Source organism: Arctopsyche grandis, chromosome 2, assembly GCF_051622035.1.
Source record: "Arctopsyche grandis isolate Sample6627 chromosome 2, ASM5162203v2, whole genome shotgun sequence".
NCBI lineage: Eukaryota > Metazoa > Arthropoda > Insecta > Trichoptera > Hydropsychidae > Arctopsyche > Arctopsyche grandis.
In genome coordinates, this window is record NC_135356.1 from 22628063 (window position 1) to 22653732 (window position 25670).

The 25670-nt window shown below is 32.1% G+C and overlaps 1 protein-coding gene across 2 annotated transcripts; it reads left to right on the forward strand.

Annotated features, from left to right (window-relative positions):
• grnd (grindelwald) lies at positions 1-25149 on the forward strand. Of its 2 annotated transcripts, XM_077445796.1 has the most exons (6): positions 1-178; positions 4355-4582; positions 18342-18413; positions 19920-20086; positions 21724-21870; positions 24682-25149. In XM_077445796.1, exons 2-6 carry the CDS (start codon positions 4375-4377, stop codon positions 24739-24741), a joined length of 654 nt encoding a protein of 217 aa, XP_077301922.1. In that variant the 5' UTR covers positions 1-178; positions 4355-4374; the 3' UTR covers positions 24742-25149. The 2 variants fall into 2 exon arrangements, with proteins under 2 accessions (XP_077301922.1, XP_077301921.1); XM_077445795.1 differs by lacking the exon at positions 24682-25149 and having other exon boundaries at positions 21724-23470.
• The last annotated feature ends 521 nt before the right edge of the window (positions 25150-25670 follow it).

Consider the following 25670-nt stretch of genomic DNA (forward strand, 5'->3'; position numbering starts at 1 on the left):
AGTCGAACATTGGCTTTCGCTACGGAAGGGTCGGCTAGACCAAGTTGCACAGATGACCTCGGCCCTAAACTAGCACCAACCATTGACCATCACAAACTGATGACCGACACGCAACCAGGGTGGTGACCATTCGGGAAAGACTCCTCGAGGGAAGAAAATCTCCATCCTTCCGAAACAGGTGAGTCTCGGAAGTTTCCAATAGAATACAACTGCAATTTGTGAAATTTTCATTGTGTGGGTCAATTTCCGGTTCGGTTTTCGCTATTTGCACACGAGTCCGTGTACAGATTTTGTAATTGCACGTCAAACGTTGAGGTCGCAACGAATGCTGTGGTGAAATTTGGGACGACTTGTTTCCATTTTTTTTTAGTGTACGTGCAATTTGAATGTTCTCAATCGAATGTGGAAATATGCAAAAGTTTTCATCTTAATGAAATGCGCAAAAAGTAACGTGTGTCTTATCTAATCTGTAGTAAATCGGCTGGCGGTAAAATCTTATATGATTTTTCATACTTGTTTTCGTTTGGAACGCGTGTTATTTTAAACAACTTTAGAACACTCTCGAGATCTTTAATATATTTTATTTTTTATATAAAACTCAATATATGATACATATGTAATATACATATACACGATGCCAATTATATAGTCCTTGATTGAAAGGTCAAACCTTTCCTTTATTAATAATGAATTGATATTCGTGTTAAAAACAAGCAATTTAATTGATTTATTGCACAATGTTATTTTATATCACATTTAATTTTCTACATTTCTAAAACTCACTTAATATTATCGCGAAGCTTATTTATGTACTTTCACAAAACTACGGAGAAAATCAACATCACGTGTTCCATTATACATTTATCGCGACGCTAATGATTATAAAATTAATTTATTTTGAATTCGAAGCTGATTCCAAGAATTCAGAAAGGAAAAAGAAACTGCGTGATGCATAATGGAAACTTAACTCCAGGGCTGTGGAGTCGTTAACAGAAACACGACTCCGACTCATATTTTAATTGGGCTATTAATTATACTTTTACTTTTTAAATATTTATTTATGAGAACATGCATATATGAACCTAATAAATGGCATGCGTTGTATTAGGTTCATATAATGGATTTGTCAAACAAACATTTCAATTTGACGTAAGCATGAGAAAAAGGTAAAGATTTTTAATCTTCATACATTGGGGTATATACATACATACATGTACATACATAAATAGTAGATTCAAGCAGAGTAGGAGTCGTAGAAAATCAACCGACTCCGACTCCATTTTATTATTATTATTTTTTTAATTTATAGTATTACGTTATGTATCAACTAGTCTCCAATTCTCTTGAAGTAAATCCACTAATAAATTGATATTTAATAATTTGTTTATAAAAATCATAATTATAATGTAATTCACATTATAAATAAAATCATTGAATTGCACGTATTTTGAAGTTTTGATTATTACCTCCGTCTCATACTTTTTATTTATTAAATTGATTTATTTGTGTATCATACACATACATTATGAATGTGCTTACTTTTTGTTAATACCTATCTAATACTATCTAATTAATTTGGAAAGAGACGTTGTATGTATGTAACCTTCGTTCGTTAGGTCGTAAATCCGTGACGTCATCGAACAAATAATTAGATTTTTTTCGATTCAAAGGATTCGAAGTCCCCGGGGGCAAAGGCGCCGAGGGCGAAGCCGCCTTCGCACCGGGAGCGAAGCCCTAGGGAGCGCAGCCGCGGGGGCGCAGGCGCCGGATTCTGACATATAATTTCGAAAGAGTATATATTTTGAGTTTGTTTGTTCGTGAGAGTCAATTTAATATAAAAAAATTATATAAAATAAAACTATTCATATAAATTTAATAAAATGTTAATAAATTCAATAAACTATTAGATTAGTCATGTTTAAGCGGTTTATATTACAAATACCGAGCGAAGCTAGTAATTAAATAAATTAGGTTACATGTCAATTTTTAGTGATTTTTTTAATTCCTTTAATTTTTATATTTTGAAAATAGCTACTATTTTTATTCGCTATTAATTTATATTTTGCTACTATTTATTATATTATATTATTATATTATTTATATTTTGCTACTATTACTATAATCGCTACTATTTATCGCTATTATTTTATATTTTGAAAATCGCTACTAACAATTTTATAAGTTGGCAATAAAAGTCGATCTTATTAAAGTCATTAAAGTTGAAGTCGGAGTGGGAGTCAAATCATAAGATAAAGTCGTAGTCGTAATTTTGCAGCGACTCCACAGCCTTGGTTGAATCACTCTTAGTTAGTAATTCATTAAGTTGAAATCGAATTTCTACCGTCCCTGATCCTGCTTCATTTACCTTCCTCATCAAGCCATCATCTTTTCCTCCCATAATGATATTTACCTTTTGATAGGGCTTAGGAACCCTTCTCATATATCTGTTGTGGCCTGTCATAGAAAAAGGTTAACAGTTAAGTACCAAAGGAATTTCTCATCCTACCCCACCGCTCGCCTGAAAAATCTCCCGATTCCGATTTGATGTTCGTCTTTTAGTATACGAATGTTTCAATTTATTGACGGTAAGAGTTTAGGAATTTCCCTTTAAAAGTGTGATATTTTTCTATATACATATATATGTACATATAATACATTTAAGTAAGTGGATGTGCACGTCTCAACCAGAAGACTTCAGAAGACCGCTTGAGAAACACTCTTTCCACTGCGCTCCATTTCACGTACACATGTAGGTACGTGAAAGTTAAGTAACATCGTTCGAAATCTAGTATGCTCTATAGAAGAGTGCAACGCCGGGTGGAGTATGCGGTCTCCACGGCGCGCGGCAACTTACAGACATACCTTTCAGTGGGAACGAGGTTGAACACACACACGTGGATCGGATGGGTCGTTAACGGGTTACCAAGCAACCAAAACGTCGGCAAAACACTGGTGAGGAATGCGGCGACGTTCGACAAAGTTCGTTCACACTTTTAGACAATGTTGTTGTGCATGCAATATTGGAATCGATCGCCTCGAATTGAATTCTGCGGGCCTATCTCAACCAGCCTTCAAAATCTATACACACATGTCAACACCTTACGTATGTGGGTACATAGACCTTTTGCAATTTTCATTGTTGGCGAATAATGGTGGACGGCATTTTTTTGTGCACATTCGATAATACAGTGTGTCAATTGAATTTTAACAATGATGGACTGTATGCACGTATGTATGTTTGTATTTAATTAAGAGGCCGGTGAAGCGAGTCATTATGAGAAAAATTATACACATATATGTTTGTATAATACATTAGACCGGAACGAAAAATGATAATTGTGGAAAAATTGTGTCGTATCAAGGGAACGTGAAATAAAAATTTGTCCTGCGCCTCCAACTACATAATTGACTTATTTCAACAACTATTTTGAAAAAGTCGATTTTTTTCACATATCTTTGTTTTTAGAAAAGTTTCGATTTTTTAATAACTATATAAACACTTTACAGTCACCTATTGCAGTTTTATTGGTTCGATTACGATTAGTTTTGATTGATTAACGTGAATCTAAAGTCTTCATTTTTGCCAAAAACTCGCTGAAAGCGGCCATTTGTAGCGGTCTATTTAGAAAATCATATATTTTTTTTAATATTCTCATAATTATTTTGAAAATATAAGTTATTGAGAACTTCCTTGGTAATTGTCTTTATTTTAAAATCAAAAAATTCCGAATAAAGCGTGAATTTTATGTAATATAAACACTCCAAAATGATATTTGTACATATATATATTGATCAAATATGTTGTTAACACTTGTTGCACTATGACAGATAGCGAGTGACCAGAACGTATATTTTATTTTATATCTCCAAATATACTGAATGCAGGGTCTTCATATTTTATATATTCCTCATAAAAACCTCTATGATTCGAATTATGTCATTAGAAAATAAAAACATTGATCAATATCGACGGAAATAATTGTTTTCGCGGAAAGCCCCTTGCACACGTGCCTCAGTGTGAGGCTGATATCCGACTTGGAATGACGGCACTGCTTCAGTCATAATTTTTTCATTTCTTGCACTTATTTTATATTATCCGACGACATGTTAAATTACTTTTATGGCGAACTACATTAATTAACCTAGCAGAATTTGCATGATTTCAACTCAAACACACATTTTTGACTGGATGCTTGGCGTCCAGCACAGTGGGTAGTCTATTTTTTTAACACAGTAAGGCGTGCTAACTACGGGTAGTTTTTATATGAAAATTTAAACACAATGATCTAACTTCATTTAACAAAATTCATATAAAGTAGCATTTGTGATTATTTATTTGTTTATTTTTGTGCAGGAAATCAAACCAACTTCAAAATGGCGGAATACGCAATGCTCCTGATGGCTGCCCCGATTGTAACTTACGTCGAGGGACTATCTTTGCGAGGGGCAAGGTGCGGTCAGCTCACCTGTTCCCTTCAAGAGTATTGTTCACCTGTTGAGACGAGATGCGCCCCCTGTGCCAACATCTGCGATTCCGAAAATCACAACTACGACATGACCCTTTGCGTCAACGATTGCCAAGGTATGTTTCCCCATTAAGCGTTTCGCGTAATCCTATCCGGATATTTATGTATACGAATCAATTCAATATAGTGCGCAACATGTATGTGCTTGTTCGTGTGGTTTATTTTGAACTTTTACATACATACATATATAGATACTTAAATTTATTTTATATACTTTATTTTATGATACGATCCGCTTTGTTAATCTTATCATTTCATAAGATTCGGAAGTTTGGAAGTTTGACTATGTATTAAAATATAAATACAAAATAAAGTTTTACAACTGGTTAAGACAATAGATGCATTCCACCAGCTTTTGGTTGATTTTTTTATAACTTATACTTACATACATATGTATGTGACTTACTTAACTTGCATTAACAGACTAATACACCTGGACAGGGAAAGAAAGAACTTAGGACTAAAAATTAATATAGAAAAGACCAAACTAATGTTCAATAGTTATTTCATGCCTGATAGCAATCAGTGGCGTAAATAGGAATTTTGGGCCCTAATGCAAAATTTATCCAAGGTCCCCTCATCCCCCCACCTAACTTGATTTTTTAAATTATGAGATGAAATCATTCAAATTGTTTGTTGATACATATTTACATAGGCCTATTAGTATAATAACACTGAGCAACAAAAAATCACGTTTTTGAGTTACCAGAGCGGAGACTAGCCAATCTTTACTAAGTTTGACCCACTGAATTCGAATATGATATTTATTTTTTTTGGTGGGCGATATTTATTTTTTTTGGTTCTCATAAAACTCAAATTTTGTCAGTCCTGAGTCCTATGGATATATTTCCAACTGTCTATTTTTTAATAATGGCGTTACGTGATTAATTATCCCAATTTAACCCAAATGGATTTTTATGATCTGCAACAATGCAAATCCAAATACCTCATTTCTTTGACCTGTTCATGTTTCTGTGTAAAAAGGTGAAGCAAAATAATATTATATCCTCATTTTTGTTACTTTTGAAATTTTGATATTTGATATTGTATATTACATATTATAAGTACATTGGTATACACAATATAATTTAACATTGTCGAAAATATCGAAAGTATTAAAAATACATATGTATATGTATATGTATATAAAATTTAGGACCGACTGTCAAGCTGGGCTCTTATGCTTTGCATGACTGCTATGATATGATGAGCTTAGAAGTATAAGTATTTAAAATAAAATAGAAGTAAATCTATTAGAGTTAGCTATATATAATTTTTCTTCAATAAGAAAATTCAAAGAAGATCAACTAACTTCCTTTGGATTAGACATTCGTTTTGATAATTCAGTTGTGTCATATATCTTTTTCCCTTTTCAATCATTGGTTTATGTATGAATTACCAGACTAGAAAAATAATAGACATGCAGTGGTGTCACCCTAATGGTTTCCATAGGTTTCCGGAAACCCGTTATTAAAAATCAAAAGTTTCCGGAAACCCGTTGTTAGAAATCTAAAAATTCATATAATTTTTGGTAAAAATTATACAAATCTTGAAAATTGTTTTCAATGGTTACAACTTCGAAAAGGTCACAGTCGATTACATATTAAGTAAAGACAAAAAAATCTTTTATCGAAATATATATAAATATAAATATAATATACATATATATAAATTGAAAAAAAATTGGAAACCCGTTTTTCCAAAATTGGGGTGACACCACTGTAGACATGTCCAGTTGTAAAGAAGAAGAAATAAAGAGACGTGTGAAATTAGGATGGAGTGTATTTAGGACGTCACATCCATACGTCTTCAATGTGTTTTGCTATTGATGCCGTATGGATGTGAAACTAGGTCATTAAACGCCAAGATCTTAAATAAAACCTTATCCACTCAAAGAAGTATGCATAACATGGATACATACATATGTATATTGGAAACGGAATACGTGAACGAGAAGTATGACAAGGGTAGTGGATATCGTGGAGAGAGTGAAGAGATTTTAATGGCAATGGGTGGGTCACGTAGCTAGAAGAATGGACAAAAAGTGGATGAAAAATGGTGCTATTACGATACCCGAAAGAATGTAAAAGGGTGAAAGGAAGACCGCAAGAAAGATGGTTACACGAAATTACAAAAATGGGTGGGGTGGAATGGATGAGAGTTGCGCAACACAGAGACTATGTAGAATAGAAGCATGTTGGAGAGGCCTTCATCCAGCAGTAGATGATTAATGGCGTAAATTAAGATGATAATACCTATGAATGTACTCATATATTATATGGATGCATGTATTTTACATTACAACGCATTTTTAACATGCGAGTTACTGATTACTGGTTACTGATTATGTATTGTTGTAACATCGCTATGACTAGATATGAAAATAAAATATCATATAGTGGAAAAATATCATATATAGAAAATAAAATATAATACCGTGTAAAATTACCATTAGATGTTTTTTCAGTGCATGAATAGTAGAATAGTAGTTTTAAGAAGTTCAAGATATTATTAAAATTTGCTGTAGATTGAAAATAAAAAGATAAGTTCGTATAAAAAGTATTCGAATATTCGGATTTGGGATCCCCAATAAATACTGAAAAAACTGTTATGAAAAAGTTTTTATGTTAAATTACAAGTATAATTCATTCTTTATAACTTAATATGTTTATATTTGAAAGCGGCATGTCCACTTTTCTTCAATTCGAGAAATATTTCGCAAAACATTAAATATAATCAACAATAAAAAATTTTTGAGATTCTGGACATGTCGAATTAAAATAAGTGATAACAATTTGTTAATTAAGTCAAAAAGAAATAGTGTTTTTGGTACTGAAAATTGAAATTCCGCTACTTTCAAATATAACGGCTCATATCTATCTAGAAATGCATGATTATGATTAACCCTAACTATACAACGACTAATTGATAATGAGTTTATTTTATTAAAGGGTCAAAATTTTTGATCAAATTCAAATTTATTGGATATCAATTTCAAGTTTTATACACAATTATATTAACAGGATACACTTATCCATTCTCTCGCCAATTGATCCACTCTTCCGCACAGGTGTACGATTAAAACCAATGAAAACGATTAACAGCTTGATAACTACCTATTCGTTCAGTTAATGTGAGATTCGATTGATAAGAAAAATATAACGGTCTGCAATTGAAATTTGTACTGTAATCTGGGTTAATTGTTCCGTACGAATCACTACACGCTTTTACCAAGATTGTCCACATTACGTGCATTTTAAAATACAATACAGTTGGTATTTCTAATCAAATGAAACGATACAACTGCAATCATTATTATAAACATATACGTACTATTTACAAATCGATAATTTTTATAACTGTATCCACGCGTTTGGCGCTTTGATTTTTATCACATTTACTTCCAAATAAGGTCCTCATGACAAATATTAGTATCTATGGTGATAGTGGAATCATTGTTGTAACACGTCTTTATAACGTTATTACGAACCTAATCAAACAAGTTATAATTTAAACCTTATCAATAAATTATAATATGTACATATGTATGTATGTATGTATGTATAGAACATGAAAGATAATTAAAACTGTTAACAGTTTTGAATTTCCTAGAATGATTATTCTGCGTTGGTATTCCGTTTGAAAATAGAATATGCTTAGAATTGAATTGACAGAAAGAATAATGGTTAAGATTATCGACTAATATGTGAGTGTTCGCAATTTTGTACATATAATAATCTTGATGTGGATAAAATCTCCAAGATTTGTATCTAAGTGTAGTAGCACTTTCTAGAACTTTTTCAGCAGACGTTATCAAATTACCTATATTATAATGAAAATAAAGAAAATCCTGCTCTCTTCTAAACCCAACCTTTCTGGACTTATGTTGAAGTAGTTGATCGTTTAAAATGCTAGTTTTCTTTGCTTATAATTCAAGATTCGATATGGAAAATATGTTCCGATAAAACCATTCCTTACTTTTGATTTAGCATTTTGTACATGCCCTACAAATTTCAATTGAATATTTATTGATTTCATACCAGCTGTGAAAGTATACTTTCACGGGTGTTTTAGGGAATTCATATACCGAATATTTTACATTTACTTCTGATACTTCTATGAATGTTGTCTTCTTCTTCTACCTCCAACAAAAAAAAAATCGATATCTTATTCAGTGTATAAATGTTTAATTACATACATATGTACATATATCCGAAGGAAATTGTGATGGTGTTAGATAAACCTTTGCAGTCAGTCTAAATACAGCTTCTAACTGTTTGATTCCTGAATGGAATGCTCTATTTTTCATAAATTGGACAGTCCTCAGTGTTTTTTTCCAATTGGTGCTATTATGATCTACATAGAATTGTTGACAGCATGTTTTCAATATCCTGATTAGTGTTATACGCTTTCACCGATTGTTGTTGACTCGTCAAGAATCAACAAATGTGTTTTATCCCGGTTCGTAATTCAGATCGGGGCAATCGCTTATCTACCATGGTCCCGTGGTCCCCAGCTTCAGTTTATCTGCCACTCTGGCATTGGCTAATGGTACTGTTTGTAGAATGTAGACAGTCAGTCGAAGCACAGAAAAAAATCTGTATTTCCGTATACAGAAGGTCGCCATGTAAAGATTTCTCTGGGGCAGAATACGTCGCTTCGACATTTCAAACGTTTTTCGATATTTCAACTATGTTTTGCTTAAATTGCCAATCACGATATGTCAATTCTTTCATTTTTATCATAAAATTTTTCTTACTAATCACATTTTTGCTTTTTTCGAAAACGTTATCAAAGAAGACGAAAAGTTATTGCATACAATGTGACTAAGAATATATTAAGTAAATTTTTTTAGAAAAAAAAGTGTAGGGAGAAGTGGCTTTAGCCTCCTCGTGCCCCGCCTGCCTTTCAAGTCACGGGCCACCTCGATTGAAAGTATAGTTTCACTGGAGAATACAGATTCACTGTAACATATACATATGTACTCTATTTCGTATTTTTTCGCTAGTTTTTCTAGCAATTCAATCCACAACGGTTATTTATCTCATGTGCTCGATATTTAGTTATATCAAAACAAATTATCAAAAATTATTGAATGACTACTGCATAAATTGCACTAATGTACATATATACATATGTATATGTACATACATATGTCCATAGGAACCTCATTAAAATCGATCACTTTAACTACGTCTACGATCGCATATAAATTCAGGTAGCAAAAAATTGGGTCTACCTCACGTCACCGAAAGTGAAAAGGTCGAAAAAGCAAATATCGGAAGGCAAAGATCGAAAATCGAAAGATCTTAAGTCGAAAGATCAAAAAAAAGAGTGCATGGTAAACAGTACTATGTACACATATATATATATATATATATATATATATATATATATATATATATATATATATATATATATATATATATATATATATATATATATATATATATATATATATATATATATATATATATATATATATATATATATATATATATATAGCCAATGCCAGAGTGGCAGATAAACTGAAGCTGGGGACCACGGGACCATGGTAGATAAGCGATTGCCCCGAGCTGAATTACGAACCGGGATAAAACACATTTGTTGATTCTTGACGAGTCAACAACAATCGGTGAAAGCGTATAACACTAATCAGGATATTGAAAACATGCTGTCAACAATTCTATGTAGATCATAATAGCACCAATTGGAAAAAAACACTGAGGACTGTCCAATTTATGAAAAATAGAGCATTCCATTCAGGAATCAAACAGTTAGAAGCTGTATTTAGACTGACTGCAAAGGTTTATCTAACACCATCACAATTTCCTTCGGATATATGTACATATGTATGTAATTAAACATTTATACACTGAATAAGATATCGATTTTTTTTTTGTTGGAGGTAGAAGATATATATATATATATATATATATATATATATATATATATATATATATATATATATAATGTATATCAGTGGCATGCGGTGAAATTATCTCTCTTTTTGTCATACAGCCTTGTTTAATGTGCGCGCGCAGGATACGGGAGGAAAAGCCTGTTCCTCTTGTTCCTCTTATATCCTGCTCGCGCAAATTAAGTAAGGATGTACGACGGGGGGGGGGGGGGGGCAGAGAGTTTTACGAATATTTTCAATTTTTTTACTGTCGACTTTTTCACGGTCACCACATAAAATTTTATAATCATAACAACCCAAATAACATGAAATACATAACTTAAAGTATGTTTAGTCAAGGTTTACTCTACATTCTTATCTACACTTGAAAATATTTGCCGTCACGCTATTTTTGATAACATAAATGTGCATATTCGCATACTGGAAACCCCACCTGCCACCTCTCGTGCGTTATCACGTCGTGATTCATCCGACAGTCTTTCATAATACAATAAAATGTATGACGCCGTCACACACGCCACTCGTTCAAATATTCAAAGCCACATTAATAATTTGTTTGTTTGGCATTCGACTCGCGTACATCGCTTTTTGTTGTGTCTCGGAACACTTGGAAATGTCCCTCAGGTACAAAATGGCGACACACACTTGATATAAAGTATAATTAAGAATAAAATTTAGTTCAAATATGATTGCAAGTAGATACCTACATACACTGGCGGTCACATAAATTGCATCACTTTGAAAAAACGTGTTTTTTTCGTATTACGGGCTTCTTTCGTTTATAATCCCTACTCAAATCAATTGAGAAAGTGGATTATATCCCTGTGATACCTTATTGTAACAGTTAAACAAAAAAGGGATGTCGTAAAAATTTTAGGGACCAAATTTTGCGATGCATGGTTTTGTGGGGGATTAGGATCGTTATGCATGAGAGATAATTGAAACGATACTTTATTTATTTTTCGAACTTTTTCATTTCAATGTCATTTTTAATTATATTTTACACATTTAAAAATAAAACTTTTATTCAATCCACATTTCTTCATATATTGGATTCTTGTAATCGATCACTGTCAAGCAAGGATAAAATATCACCGAAAACACCCCAGGTACTATATACTATGTATATGGGTTAGGAATGCTGCGTTTTTTTTCGCATGCTTAAAAGTATCTAAAAAAAATGTACCACGTACCACTCAGTGTGTTTTCGCCTTTAGTGTGTCTTCGAACTTCGGGGTTTAAATAACCAGATTTATTCTTAATTTTTTATTGAAATAAGCATTTTGCCAATTCGACGATGTTCGTCTCATTTCTAATCATCCCGCGATGTTGGGTTTCTCATGAATCATGATCCAAATATTATGTACTTGCTTAGCATTTGTTGGGTTTCATTAAACGTATGGGCTAAGATTGACCTTAGTACAGGTCTATTCTGACATCTGCATCTTTAAAATTGTTAAAAATACTAAATAACACTATATAGTTGCTACTTTTGTCTATTATTACTTTTATAAGACTTTTTGTCGTACAAAAAGGTGATGAAGTTGCGGATGTCAACAAATACTATGTGGGTTCATTAGATAAAACTAAATCCATATATGTGACCCAGACCAAACACACATACAATAGGTCATTAGTGAAGAAACTGCTGTATGAATAGGTCAAACGAGTAAGCTTAGTTGGCTTGATTTGAAACATTTTACTCTACTAATATGCCACATGTTGGTGGAGCGATGCATCAGAAGTCGTACGATTTTGTGCTTCGAAGTTCATTCCCGTATTTTAAATATAGCCGGATTGTTCCTACCGAGAAACGGACGTTTCTATTTAAGTGCTCTATCCTTGTACAAATTAACCCACGTTAGGAATAATACTGATGCTAATATCTCAAATCAAACGAAGCTGGAAGCTCCAGTACTGATTTTGAATCATACATCTAACATATGTACACTGGCGGTCACATAAATTGCATCACTTTGAAAAAACGTGTTTTTTTTCGTATTACGGGCTTCTTTCGTTTATAATCCCTACTCAAATCAATTGAGAAAGTGGATTATATCCCTGTGATACCTTATTGTAACAGTTAAACAAAAAAGGGATGTCGTAAAAATTTTAGGGACCAAATTTTGCGATGCATGGTTTTGTGGGGGATTAGGATCGTTATGCATGAGAGATAATTGAAACGATACTTTATTTATTTTTCGAACTTTTTCATTTCAATGTCATTTTTAATTATATTTTACACATTTAAAAATAAAACTCAATATTTAGTGGACCCTCCTTTTTATTTTACGACTTCCTTAATCCTAGCAGGCATGGAATTTATCAATTTATCATAATGCATCGCGGCATTTCATTGTACACACACATTATAAATGGCATTTTTTAATTTTGACGCAGTGTTGATGTTCACTTTGCCTAATCGAGGTTTTATAATCATCCACAAATTTTCTATCGGGTTCATATCGGGACTTTTCCAGGCCATGGTAACGTCGTAACTCCCATTTTCTGTATATTTTTTTTTACCAATAAAAAACCATTTAATTTTTAAATTTCATTAATAACATACATAAGCATAAAATAAAACATTTATTTACCGTTTTTCATCGCTGGCATGGAGCGGATACGTCTTGGAATATTACTTCACCGCAGTATGAAACATGTTTTTCCATCGATGGGACAAAACTTTCCTCCAATATTGATTTGTACATCTCTTCATTCACAAAACCATTATTTAAACAAAGTTCTCCAATCCCGTAGTATGAAAAACACCCTCAAACCATTTGGCTGTGAGGGTGCTTTACTGTTTTGACAGTATACTTTTGGTTGTATCGTTCTCCACTTTTGCGTCGAACCTACTGTAATCCATCCGATCCATAGAGGTTAAACTTGGAGTCATCCGAGAGTATCACTTTCTGCCAATACAAAACTGTCCAATTTTCATAACTTTTGGCCCTTTGAAGACGTGTCTCCTTCATTTTATTTGAGAGAAATGGCTTTTTTGCAAGTCTCCGAGCGTAAAAGCCACCTTCTATCAATCGTCTCTGCACAGTTTCCACACTAATATTAATTGAAAAATCTTTTAAAATGTCTGTTCTTAAATCTGAAGCAGTTTTGAAAAGATATTGAATAAATTGGCGTGTCAGCAAACGATCTTCCCGTGAATTTATCGTCCGAGTCAGTCCAGTACCTTTACGTCGGTCCACACTGCCAATTTCTCGTTCTTTCTTCAGTATTATTGAAATTGTTGATTGAGAATATCCCAACTAACTTGAAATATCTCTTGTTGAAAGTCCACATTTCGAAAAAGCTAAAATTTTTACTTTGTTCTCCGAAGTTGTTTGGTGGTGTTTTGACATCACTATTTCTAGATTAAGAATAACGCTGCTTCCGCTTCGAAATCACACTTTAAAATGAGTTCAAAATATCGAGGAGGGTATACTTAAACAAAAGCCTAAAAAAAAATTCGAACCCAGAATGGGGTAGAGCTTTTACGACCTGAAAATTCAAAGTGATGCAATTTATGTGACCGCCAGTGTATGTCGTCTAACGGGTCGAATCGTTTCAAATATAATATTGGTTGTGGCTATTTGCTGGTACTATATCTGCAAATTATTGGCTGTTTGCAGGTACTATATCTGCGAATTATTGGCTATTTGCAGGTACTATATCTGCGACAGGCGTAAAGCCTTCTGCGCATGCGTGTGAACTGTCACTGTTAGCGTGTTTACTGTTAAAATTTTGTTTTAAACCTCTTAAAATTTAGTTCGAACTCGTAAAGTGACGTAGAGTAAAAAATATAATCCAAATTAGTTCATATTATTAATTGTTAGAAAATTATTATCATATACAACGTATAATACGTACATACAAGTACAAGCCGCGAACTAGCTAAATGATATAAATCTATTATAATACCATGCGAAATTTATTTGCCTCGTGTATAATGAACGATTGATTAAACAAGTCTAGCATACATTAAATGTAAGAAATTATAATCGGATTATAAGTTCACACGCATGCGCAGAAGGCTTTGCGCCTGTCGCAGATATAGTACCTGCAAATAGCCACAACCTATAATATTTTATATGAAGAGATCTTAAAGTCGCCAAAAGAAATGTTTGCAAAACATTTCAATAACTTATTGGTATGCACGTAATTCTATACATTCTAGAGCAGTGTTTTCCGAACTTAAACATGCTTATATGTATGTACATATATGAGCAATTATATTTTAAAGTGGCATAAGTCCAATTTTCTTCATTTCGAGAAATATTTCATAAAACATTTAATATAATGTCCTGCGTTTAACAATATTTAAAAAATACTAGTGGCCAGTATTACGTTTATTCTGCTTTTCCGAGATTCAGGACATATCGAATTGAATTAAGTCAAACAGAAATTGAGTTTTTGCAACTGATAATTAGACTTCCGCCACTTTCAAATATAACGGCTAATACGTGTACATATGTATGTATTTAGGGACATGTGCAGATGCTTTCGGCGTATAACCAAATTTTAATAAATAATAACTAGTGAGGAGATGGATTGTAGAATTTTTTTGTTTTGATACAAGCATAAAAAACCCTCATCATTTACAACTATTCACCATCCACTGCTGGATGAAGGCCCTTTCTAACACGCTTCAACTTGTCTCTGTTTTGCGCAACTGTCATCCATCTCACCCCACACATTTCCCTACATTCGTTTACCCATCTTTCCTTGCGATCTTTCTTTTACCTTTTTAAATTCTCTCGGGTACCATTTTCGTACTTCTTTTGTTACCTTTCTTTTCATTCTTCTAGCTATGTGACCTGCTCATTGCCATTTCAATCTCTTCACTACCCTTGTCATACATCTCACGAATGTACATATGAATTCCGCTTCTTATTATTTCTCGTTATGCCGAGCATGCAGCGTTCCATACTTCTTTAAGTGCATTAGACTTTATTTAACATCTTGACGCTCAATGTCCAAGTTTCACATCCATACGTCATCACTGGCAAAACACAATGATCGAAGATCTTTTTTTAGGCAAAGTGGAATTTCTGATTTAAAAAAAACGGCATTCATTCGTCCAAAAGGACTCCATCCTCATTTAATTTCTAGTATTTGTCCTAAATATAAATAATTACTGACCACTTCTACGATTTTATCGTCAAATGAAATGCTATCAGGTATGCAGTGCCGGTTTTAGGGGAGGGCTGGGTCGGGCGGCACCCGAGGGTGCCAAATAAGTTAGGGCGCCGCTCGATGCGTCAAAGGCGCTTTAAATTTAGAGCGCCAAAAGCCATACAAAATTTTAGATTAGAGCGCCAAAGGCGAAATTTTTTTCTAAGGGTGTTGCCCGAGGGCGCCATTGGGTGTAAGGCCGGCACTGCAGGTATGCAATAGTTATTGAATATTAGTTTGGTCGTATATTTCATACAAAATCCAATGTGTGAAAAGGGAAAAATATATCTGACACGACTGAATTTTCAAAACGAATTTCTAGTCCAAAATGAGTCGATTAATCTCCTTCGGATTTTTTTATTGAAGAAAAATCGTATCTAGTCAAATTCATGAGTAGCTTTTCTTATAACTTTTAAAAAAAGTATTTTGAAATAATTAGTTGAGAAATGGACTTTATTTAAATTTTCAAAATTGTTATTTGATTCAAGAAAGTACGAGCTTCTAAAATATTGTGTAAATTTACTAATTTATCGCAACACGTCAAGTTCATTAGTCATGTTGCTATTAAGTCATTAAGACGTGAAAAATAATCAATTGCATTACAATTTGTCTATCAAAATCAGCAAAAGCCTTACAGATATGTTTGTTTTGTTTATTTTTTGTCTATTTGTATAAAGTTGGTCACCGGGCAAATGTTTTTGAATATGTTGTATAGATATCCCACATATTCCACATGTTGCGAATGGAATATACACGCATTCGTTTGTGGTTCAATACAAATGCATCTAAATATGAATAAAAGCGGGCACACGTTGTGCCAAATTGACGCTTCATCTTTCTTTTCACACGCATCCACGTATTTTCCACATTTTGCGTATGTATGTATTTTACTATCATTTGGATCCACGAAATTATCCTGGTGAACCACTTTTACCGGAATTCGCGTGCCTGTTTTGATTCATATTTAGATGCATTTGTATTGAACCACAAACGAATGCGTGTATATTCCATTCGCAGCATGTGGAATATTTCCGTACGCTGCCCAACCGTCCGAAATTATATGTGAACCAGGCAGTATATGTCGGAGTATTTCATCAGGTAAAAGTCGAGTTAATTCAGGGCACGGCAATACTATTGGCATCGCAAAAAGTAGCCAATTATAGGAAGGAGCGGGTTGACAGAGCCTCCCTTTCGACCTAGCGGTCTCCGCCCTGTCGAGAATTTTGACTTTTTCCGATATCAGAAATGAGTGTAAAGTCTGCCACTACTTCATTTAACTTACTAAAGTACTTTTATATGTATATTGTATATTTGAATACATTCGTATAATTGATGATTTCAATTAATAGTAGTATTAGCTCACCCGTGAGGCATTTACATGTCATGGCTGCCGTTCGATATTCGAATTCATCAGCAACCTTCTAAGGCCTAATGCTTTTGAGATGAATGTCCCAATTCGGGAATTCGAATCGTTGATTTTGATTTGGAAACAAATTTTCAACCACCTGTTTAAGAAATGAGAGTACACATTTGAAAAAAACATCTGTGACGAAGGCTTCTCGACCGGTTCCGGTTCGACGATGAGTCACTAGCCAACCGGTTGCGGTTGCCGCCATCTTTTCAACCAGTACCCCTCAATATCTCACATATCGTTCGAAGGTCGAGAAACATAAGTAGATAAACTAAAATCGACGGCATATTCCAATCGACCGTTTTGCCCTTTCCACGTGTAATTTTTTCTATATTTTTGCACTAAAAATCGAAATAATATAGTGTACAACGAAAGTTTAACTACCGACTTTCTCAATACAATGTGGTTTCAAGATTTAATTAAAACCCTTCGATCAAAATTTTGCCAAACCCAAAAAACCTGTTGTTAAAATACCTCCATAAATGAACTTTTGCTTGTGAGCAATGTTCTCTTGAATTATTGATGATGGAATACTTATATGTACATACATATATTTACGAAGAAATAAATACAAGTTTCATAGTGAGGTCTTGATGAGGATCGGGATCTTGAATGTTTACTTGGTTTATAGCCATTTCTATTTTATTTATTGAAAAATCATCCGAGTCCAATTACAGATTTTTACAAAGATAATAAAATGAAAAAGATAAATACAAGTTAAACAAATGAAAAATAAAATAATAAAAGCTATAACATGACAAAATAGCACATTGCGTAACTAAACTAAAGTGTTAAAATATTGGAAAAAGGTTATAAAATAGAATAGAAGAAGAAATGGATAAATTTACCATGCCCTAATAGCAGTGGATAAATTTACCATGTATGTACGTGTAAAACGATGAATGTTTTCGCTATGCAAATCAACAGTTTTCAATTTAAAACTACCAGATTTGTTCATATGTAGAGCCAAATATACTCATCTGTAGAACCCCATACAAATTTTTTTGAAAAAGTTTTTATACATTTTCTTCGAACTTTTATTCGCCAGAATAATGCTGGAGAATTTGGCTAGTTTATGATAAACCTAAGAAAACCTATCGAATATCATTTGTTAAAAATTGGATTGATATTATTATAACATTTTGCAGTTTGGTTGAAAAGATGGTTTTTGTATTTGTATGGTAGTATGAAGATTTTTTTTTACAACTACTTTTGAATTGGATTGACACTATTATAAAAATAATCAAAAGTATTTGCCACAAATTTTTCAACATTCGCCTTCACTAATCTTCTTTTTTTTAAATAATTTCAGACTACATACACGACTTACGATTTGTACGACGACAAGAAAACGACTTGAGCGAAGACAACGCTTCACTGAAGGGTAAGTTCAAGATTTCTTTCGGAGCGTTAGTACCTGATAAATTATGCAGTTTCAAAATATGTGCGATAAAATTGTTTGTTTGATGTGTGTTGCTAATAAAAAAATCCGATTAAAAAGGTGTACATATTCTATAGGCTATTTAGCATGCGTGGCGTATGTATGTCAATGTTACTCCGCGAGAATACTGCTACACCTCGCCGAAGGAGCTACACACTTGATTCAGAATATTTTTTGATCGTGTGTACATATTTTAAAAGTATACTGAACTGAATTATTGTTCTGCAAAAAAATAATAAGCAACAAACAGGTTTTTGTGGCGCATTTAGAAAACGGAAAGTACATATATGAATAGGAAATCACCCAATGTTAAAATTAGATGTACATATGTAACTTGATTAAGCCGTTCACTAAAAATTAAAAAGAAATATAGCATAAAAATAATTCTAGTATTAAGATGCGAAACGAAACTGAATATGAAAACGAATTTTAATTGAAACATTTAAGATGTCGCTTATTTGAGAATATGTATTCAAATTGAGTGCATAATTTTGTAATATGTTTTTGTCTTGAATACTTGGTCAAATGAATATTAAATATATATATCAGTGTCTAGTTAATACGTATTAATGTTGTTGATTGACTTAATTGTAATTATTATTAGCTGAGCAACAACAAAAAATTACCGGAGCGGAAAGTTTGAATTCTCTAGATAATTAATTATACATATATTAAAGCAATAAAAATGTTAAATCAATAGAAAAAACATCTGATTATTGATTCCAATACTCACTTTTTGTACATCAATACCAAATTTAGAATTATAAACTTCAAAAGACAAAAATCTGTAAAATTGCACATTTTTTTAAACACTCATTTCTCGTAAACAAGAGTAAGTCAACAAGAATTATTGTCATATTCGAATTCAGTGGGTTAAACTTAGAAAAGATTGATTAGTCTCCGCTCTGTTAGGTAAAAAACGTAATTTTTTGTTATTAATCACAATGATTACATGTGTATATGAATGTACGTGTCTTAAAATATAACAATTGGAATTCCAATTGATGTTTTGATAGAAAGGACACACGTATAATTCAAGTATGTACCGTATATGTAAATTTGAATTGACAATGCACCTTTTGTAAGTGGCTATAATATAATGCTAATAGTGAAAATGTTTCTAAAGCATTGCATCAAAATGCCAATTTATAATAATATTTACAACATATGCACAGAATATTGCACGTTCGTTGAACTTTTCTAAATTTACTAGGAAATACATCCGCATTTGTTGCACTATTTTCTCAGAGTTTGTTATTAAAACGAACACGTTTCTAAATTGTTTAAAATAGTGCAATTGGTAGAACTCGAGTATTAATAGGAATTGAAATTAATATTGAATATCCTGTATGACCATTTTCAGGCATGCACACTTGTGAACATATTGCAATGCACTTCTTGCGATTTTCATATAACTGAATGTAAATTTGTTATGTGTTTGATTTACAGCAACGGTTCAGAAATTACAAGCACACGTTTCAATTTTAACAATCATCTGTTCGGTAGTCTTAGTGCTGCTGATAGCATTTTTAACTATTAAATGTTATCGGTACATTAAAGCACACTACAAGAAGATGTCGTGGGCATGGATTAGGACGAAGCTTCATTCTCCCAAGGTATATATTATTATTAAATAATCAAAACACTCATGTGTATTGCTTATATATATTTATGTGTCTATTGAGGTGTTCGCATCATCGATTTAAAATTTGAAAATATATTAAAATTTTTATTTTATACTACATATGTATGTATGTATGTATATTCAATTATGTTTTTTTAAAACTGTATTTAATTTAAGAAATGATAATCTGCGATGAAGCGTTTTTTTCTACATACAAAGCATTTCAAAAATATCTTATATTTTATATGTACATACATATGAAGCCTGAATTAGCTTGTCCCTTTAAGCATTTGCATTTAATAAATTTCCACTTGTATTAGTTTAATAGTTATAATGGAATTAATTATTAAAATATAATCTTTCATTTAATGTAGATACATATTTATATCACTCTCCGAGTCAAGTTATTATATGCATACATATTTAAACATAATAGTTTCTCTTTAAGCGACAAAAATTGAATTCACTATCACAAAAATGCACCATAATAACTGAAAAGACAATAATCTTTTTTCATATTGTACAACATATGTACATACATATGTATTGTATACCATAAAAAAACACTTCAACAGGATATCACCACTTAAAATCAGCGCGCAAACATTTACAGCATTTTGCGAAATAATTACCAACTGATAATATTTATGTATAAGCTATTATTTTTAAATGACTTTCATATGTCCATGAAGATATAGTTAGAATAAACATCTTTTAAAAAACAAACCATCACTTTTGTGCCAGTATTTTACACATGACAATGGTTCAAGTCGTTTCGGTAGATTGAAAAGTAATCACACGTGTTATATACATATATTTAGTTATTTCTTATAATATTTTCATAAAAGTAATTTTCTATTATTATCTTGCATCAATCGAGCAATTTTTCTTATGTTGATCAGGTACGAAACTCCTCAAAGTCATCTTCAAAAGAAAGCCTATAATCTTTTTTTTAAATGCTATCGAAAAATTGTCCGATTGTTTGGATAAGGTTATATATATGTATATATATATATATATATATATATATATATATATATATATATATATATATATATATATATATATATATATTATAACTACATATTTATAATTACCAAAGCTACATTTTTTTTAGAATAAGCGTGAAATGGCCTGTATTTGCTCGTATGGGTTAAAGTAAAAAGACTTATCTGAAGTTTTGTATTCTTACTTCGGGCTTGGACACATTAAAAAAAACGTCTACGTTCCAATTTAGAGTCCTTTGAAATAATATACTAAATTCGGTGGTGAAAATTGTAGATTTGCATAGCCAACAAACAAACATTCGTCTTAGCTGACTAGTTGAATTGCCTGGCGTTGCTTCGACGGGCTTTAATTACAATGAAAAATAATAAAAAAATAACTTTTTTCATAATACTTTGTAGAATACGGTCTAATTTGGAATATCATGATAGTTTATCAAATTTTGCATATTCATATAATTAGTATTTGATATATCAAAGAAAATTACATAAAAGATGTTTACTCTACAAAGATCTAAAGTTTTGACAAATTGTATATATTGCTCAGCGTCTGCTTGTGACATTTCAAATATTACCCACAATTTCATACTTTCAGATATCTGATTATGTATTGTCAATTTTTCAGAGATCGTCTCAAAACAAAATACCAGTGGAATTGGCTGAGCCCCGTAGACCGGAAGCGACGGGTAATGCAACAGCGGCACCGCAACCTCTGAGCGCTCGAGCTCTACAGGTAAATGTCAATCAGCCTCATCGTCAAGCTGCCGAAGACGCATCCTTGGACTATTCCTACGACAACATGGCGTTGAACTTGACACCGTCTCCAACCTCGGTGACGGCGAGACAACCTCAGATCTAGCGCCCTCTTGTGAGAATAGCAAGACTCATGCAGGACCGGTACAATGTGTATCATTTCTACATAGCCGCTTCTCCGTATTTCAATCAGTACAATCCTTTTAATTAAACATCCAGTTCATACTTTCTATTGAAATAACAACGTTATTGTGTTTAGAAGCTGGAAACTTAATCGCATGAAATTCCGTTCAAAAAGTGAATTCATGTTGAAGCTGTTTAGAGTCAGATTTTTAAATCGAAACAATCTGTCTCTAAACACATTGATGTGCATGTACTTAAAAATATTCTGAAATCAGATTATTCATATGATTTTATAGTTAATACTCAAGGATCATTTTTTATACAAGAATAGTTTTATCATAAACTGATAACTACTGTGTATGTATTGTAACTTAAAATCGTTCCCTTTTCAATGAAAATATAACTAAAATATTGTTCAAAATAATCCCCATTGACATTTAAGTATTTTTGAGATCAGGAATGACAATCCTCTTATTGAAAAACTGCCGTTACCAGTTTTTTTAATCACTCGGTGGCACTGTGGTGGATGTCATCACTTATCTGAATGTATTTTCTACCTGAAGATTCCTCAAATATCAGGAAGAGATGTTTTAAGACATCTTTTCCTGAAAAGATAGAAATAAAATATAGTTACATGTTGCCAGATGCAGATTGTACATAGGACGAGTCCAATATCTATCATTGAAACTTTAACAAAAATTCTGCCGGTTTTTTAATAAATAATTCATTTTTAGAATTGGTGATCAGTATTATGAATTCGATTGTACCGAAAAATGTCACACGCGAAATCTCACGAGTTCAAAATTAACTGATAACGTCACAGGCAAGATTAGACAAGTTTTTTTTTATAAATCAGCATCGTTAAAAAATGTTATAACAAAAATTAATGATAATTATAATTGGAGTGAAAATATACATTATTAAAAATATATAATATTCTATTTTGAAAATACAGGATATAAATTTCTAATAAAAACTTTAATTATTTGTATAAATTGTATTTCAATGGTAGCCATTAATATCTTGCATGTCATTTCTGCTGTGAATTTGACTATAAAAAGTAGAGATTCATGTTTGTATTTTAAATGTTATTATATTTATATGCTTGTCAATAATATGTACGTATTTTAAGAGATTGGCAAGTAATTATACTATACCCACTGGTCACATTTGCTTGTATTATAAAAAATAACTTGTACCCGAGCACTTGAGATGAATTTGAAATGATTTAAAATTTCTTTATAAAATCTCAAATAAATCTCACGCCTCGTTGACTTTTATACTATTTGTATAATTATTATTTTAGATTAGTTTTAAAGAATATTGTAGTCACTTGTAGAGCAGTGCTACTCAAACTATGGTCCGCGGCCCAGTACTGGTCCGTGTACCGGGGGTAGCCGGTCCGTGCTCAAAGAAGTAAATTAAAAATTAAAACAATAGCTTATTATAACGTATATATTAATGAATTTGGAAAATAAACTAATTGATCTGACTACAAATGAAGAATTAAAAAAGTGTTTTGAAACCACAATTTCACTTGCGTCCTTTTAGATCAAATTGAAAGCAAAATTCTTCCCAGATATTTAAGAATATGCACTGAATCTCTTTTACCTTTACGAGAGTGATTTCTCATTAGTTTAATAAAGACAAAATATCGTAATAGTGTAAATATTCATGATCCATTACGTGTGGAATTAATTGTCTTCGATAAAACCACGACTGCATGAGTTATCTAATAACAAACAAGCTCATGTCTCATTAATTTTTTTTTTCTTTTTCATTTTTCATCTTCGTCTAAGTACATATATGATATATATGTAGATATTGTACTTCTTTGAATTCAACAAAATAAATTTTACTACTTATATTTAATATTATTTTTATTTGTTATATGAACAAATTTTCACTCATATTCATATTTAACTTTTTTATTTAAAAATATGATGTTGGTCCGTGAGAATTACTTAAAAAATATATGTCTGCCAACTGAAAAAGTTTGAGTAGCACTGTTGTAGAGGTATTCGGATCTGGTCTGAGGTTTAATTTAAATATTATATGGAACAGTATTTAGGCATAGTTTAAGTTGCTTAATGGAATATTTTATATATACAAACATATATGTATCATATACACTTTTACCTGTTAAGTATTAAAAATTAACTCTGCGGTATATATCGGAATTAATTCAAAATATTGGCTTGTCCAAGTTTTTATAAAAATAAAGTAAAAATTTATTTAAAAAGATTTAATTATTCTTACAATTTATTGACTGAATATACAATTACTTCTTAGCGCCAAGCGTACTTTTTAAAAGTTTTTTAAATAATAAGTTTCTTCTTAACTATATGATTATATTTTAAGGTAATTTAATATATGTACGTTTATCCATACAAAACATTCCATGTAGACAATTTAATTACATTTATGCACACAAATGGGTTACCTGACAACTCGTTCACAGATTTTCGGTAAACCGAGGATGCACTCCAGGCATTACGTATACGGCCATCTCTTTCTCACCCCGTCTGTTCACCGAGATCTCGTTTACTATGCCATTACGTATGCAGCTATCTCTTCCACAGACCGTCTGTTATCGTTGAACAGACGGTCTGTGAAAGAGATGGCTGCATACGTAATGGCAGAGTAAACGAGATCATGGTGAACAGATGGGGTGAGAAAGAGATGGCCGTATACGTAATGCCTGGAGCGCATCCTCGGTTTACGGAAAATCTGTGAACGATTTGTCGTGTCACCGATTATATTTTAAGGTAATTTAATATATGTACGTTTATCCATACAAAACATTCCATGTAGACAATTTAATTACATTTATGCACACAAATGTGAACCTTAAGTGTTTACATTGTATGTCTATAATAAATGTTGAATTGTTCTTTGTATTATAGAATAGTATTATCTAGTTTTTAAAATATTATATTATTGTAGCGATTCCCTATTTTTAAGTACACAATCCGATTCCAAAATGCATAAGCCTTTAAAACATCATGTCATATATATTAGACAAGTTAAGAAAAAAATTGATACTCACGCTTACAAATGGACATTCTCTGGTGTACTACAAACTTTGAGAATATCATAACTTATTACTAGATAATACGTATTGTAATGATAAAGGTTCATCAGTCTATTCCTTAAGGCCCAAAAAAGTGACTATAGAAATTAAAAATTATATTGAAACAAACAAACGGTGATTGTGAATAATTTGGGAAACGCTACTTTTAAAATGTCCCTGTCAGTAAACGTCCATGATTTGTAAATATAACTGTGAATATATAGTTAATTATTTACTAAATAATTAGTTATTAAATAACAATAATAATTTTAAAATTCAACATATTGCACGATTGTGGAGATTATTATGTTGAAAAATATGTCAAATACAGTGTACTCTCGATTATCCGGGTGCGGATTATCCGGTTTGCGTATTAAGGTCTGTTCATACCTATCCAGCACGAACCGTATCCTGCAGGTGTCATGCAAGTGCGGATAGTATTCTTTGATACATTCTATATGGACGCGCATGAATGCGTAAATGCGCATGCGCGAATGGAGTATGAATACGTCCATATAGAATGTACCAAAGAATACTATCCGCACTTGCATGACACCTGCAGGATACGGGTCGTGCTGGATAGGTATGAACAGACCTTTATCCGTCCTTGAAAAATATTAATT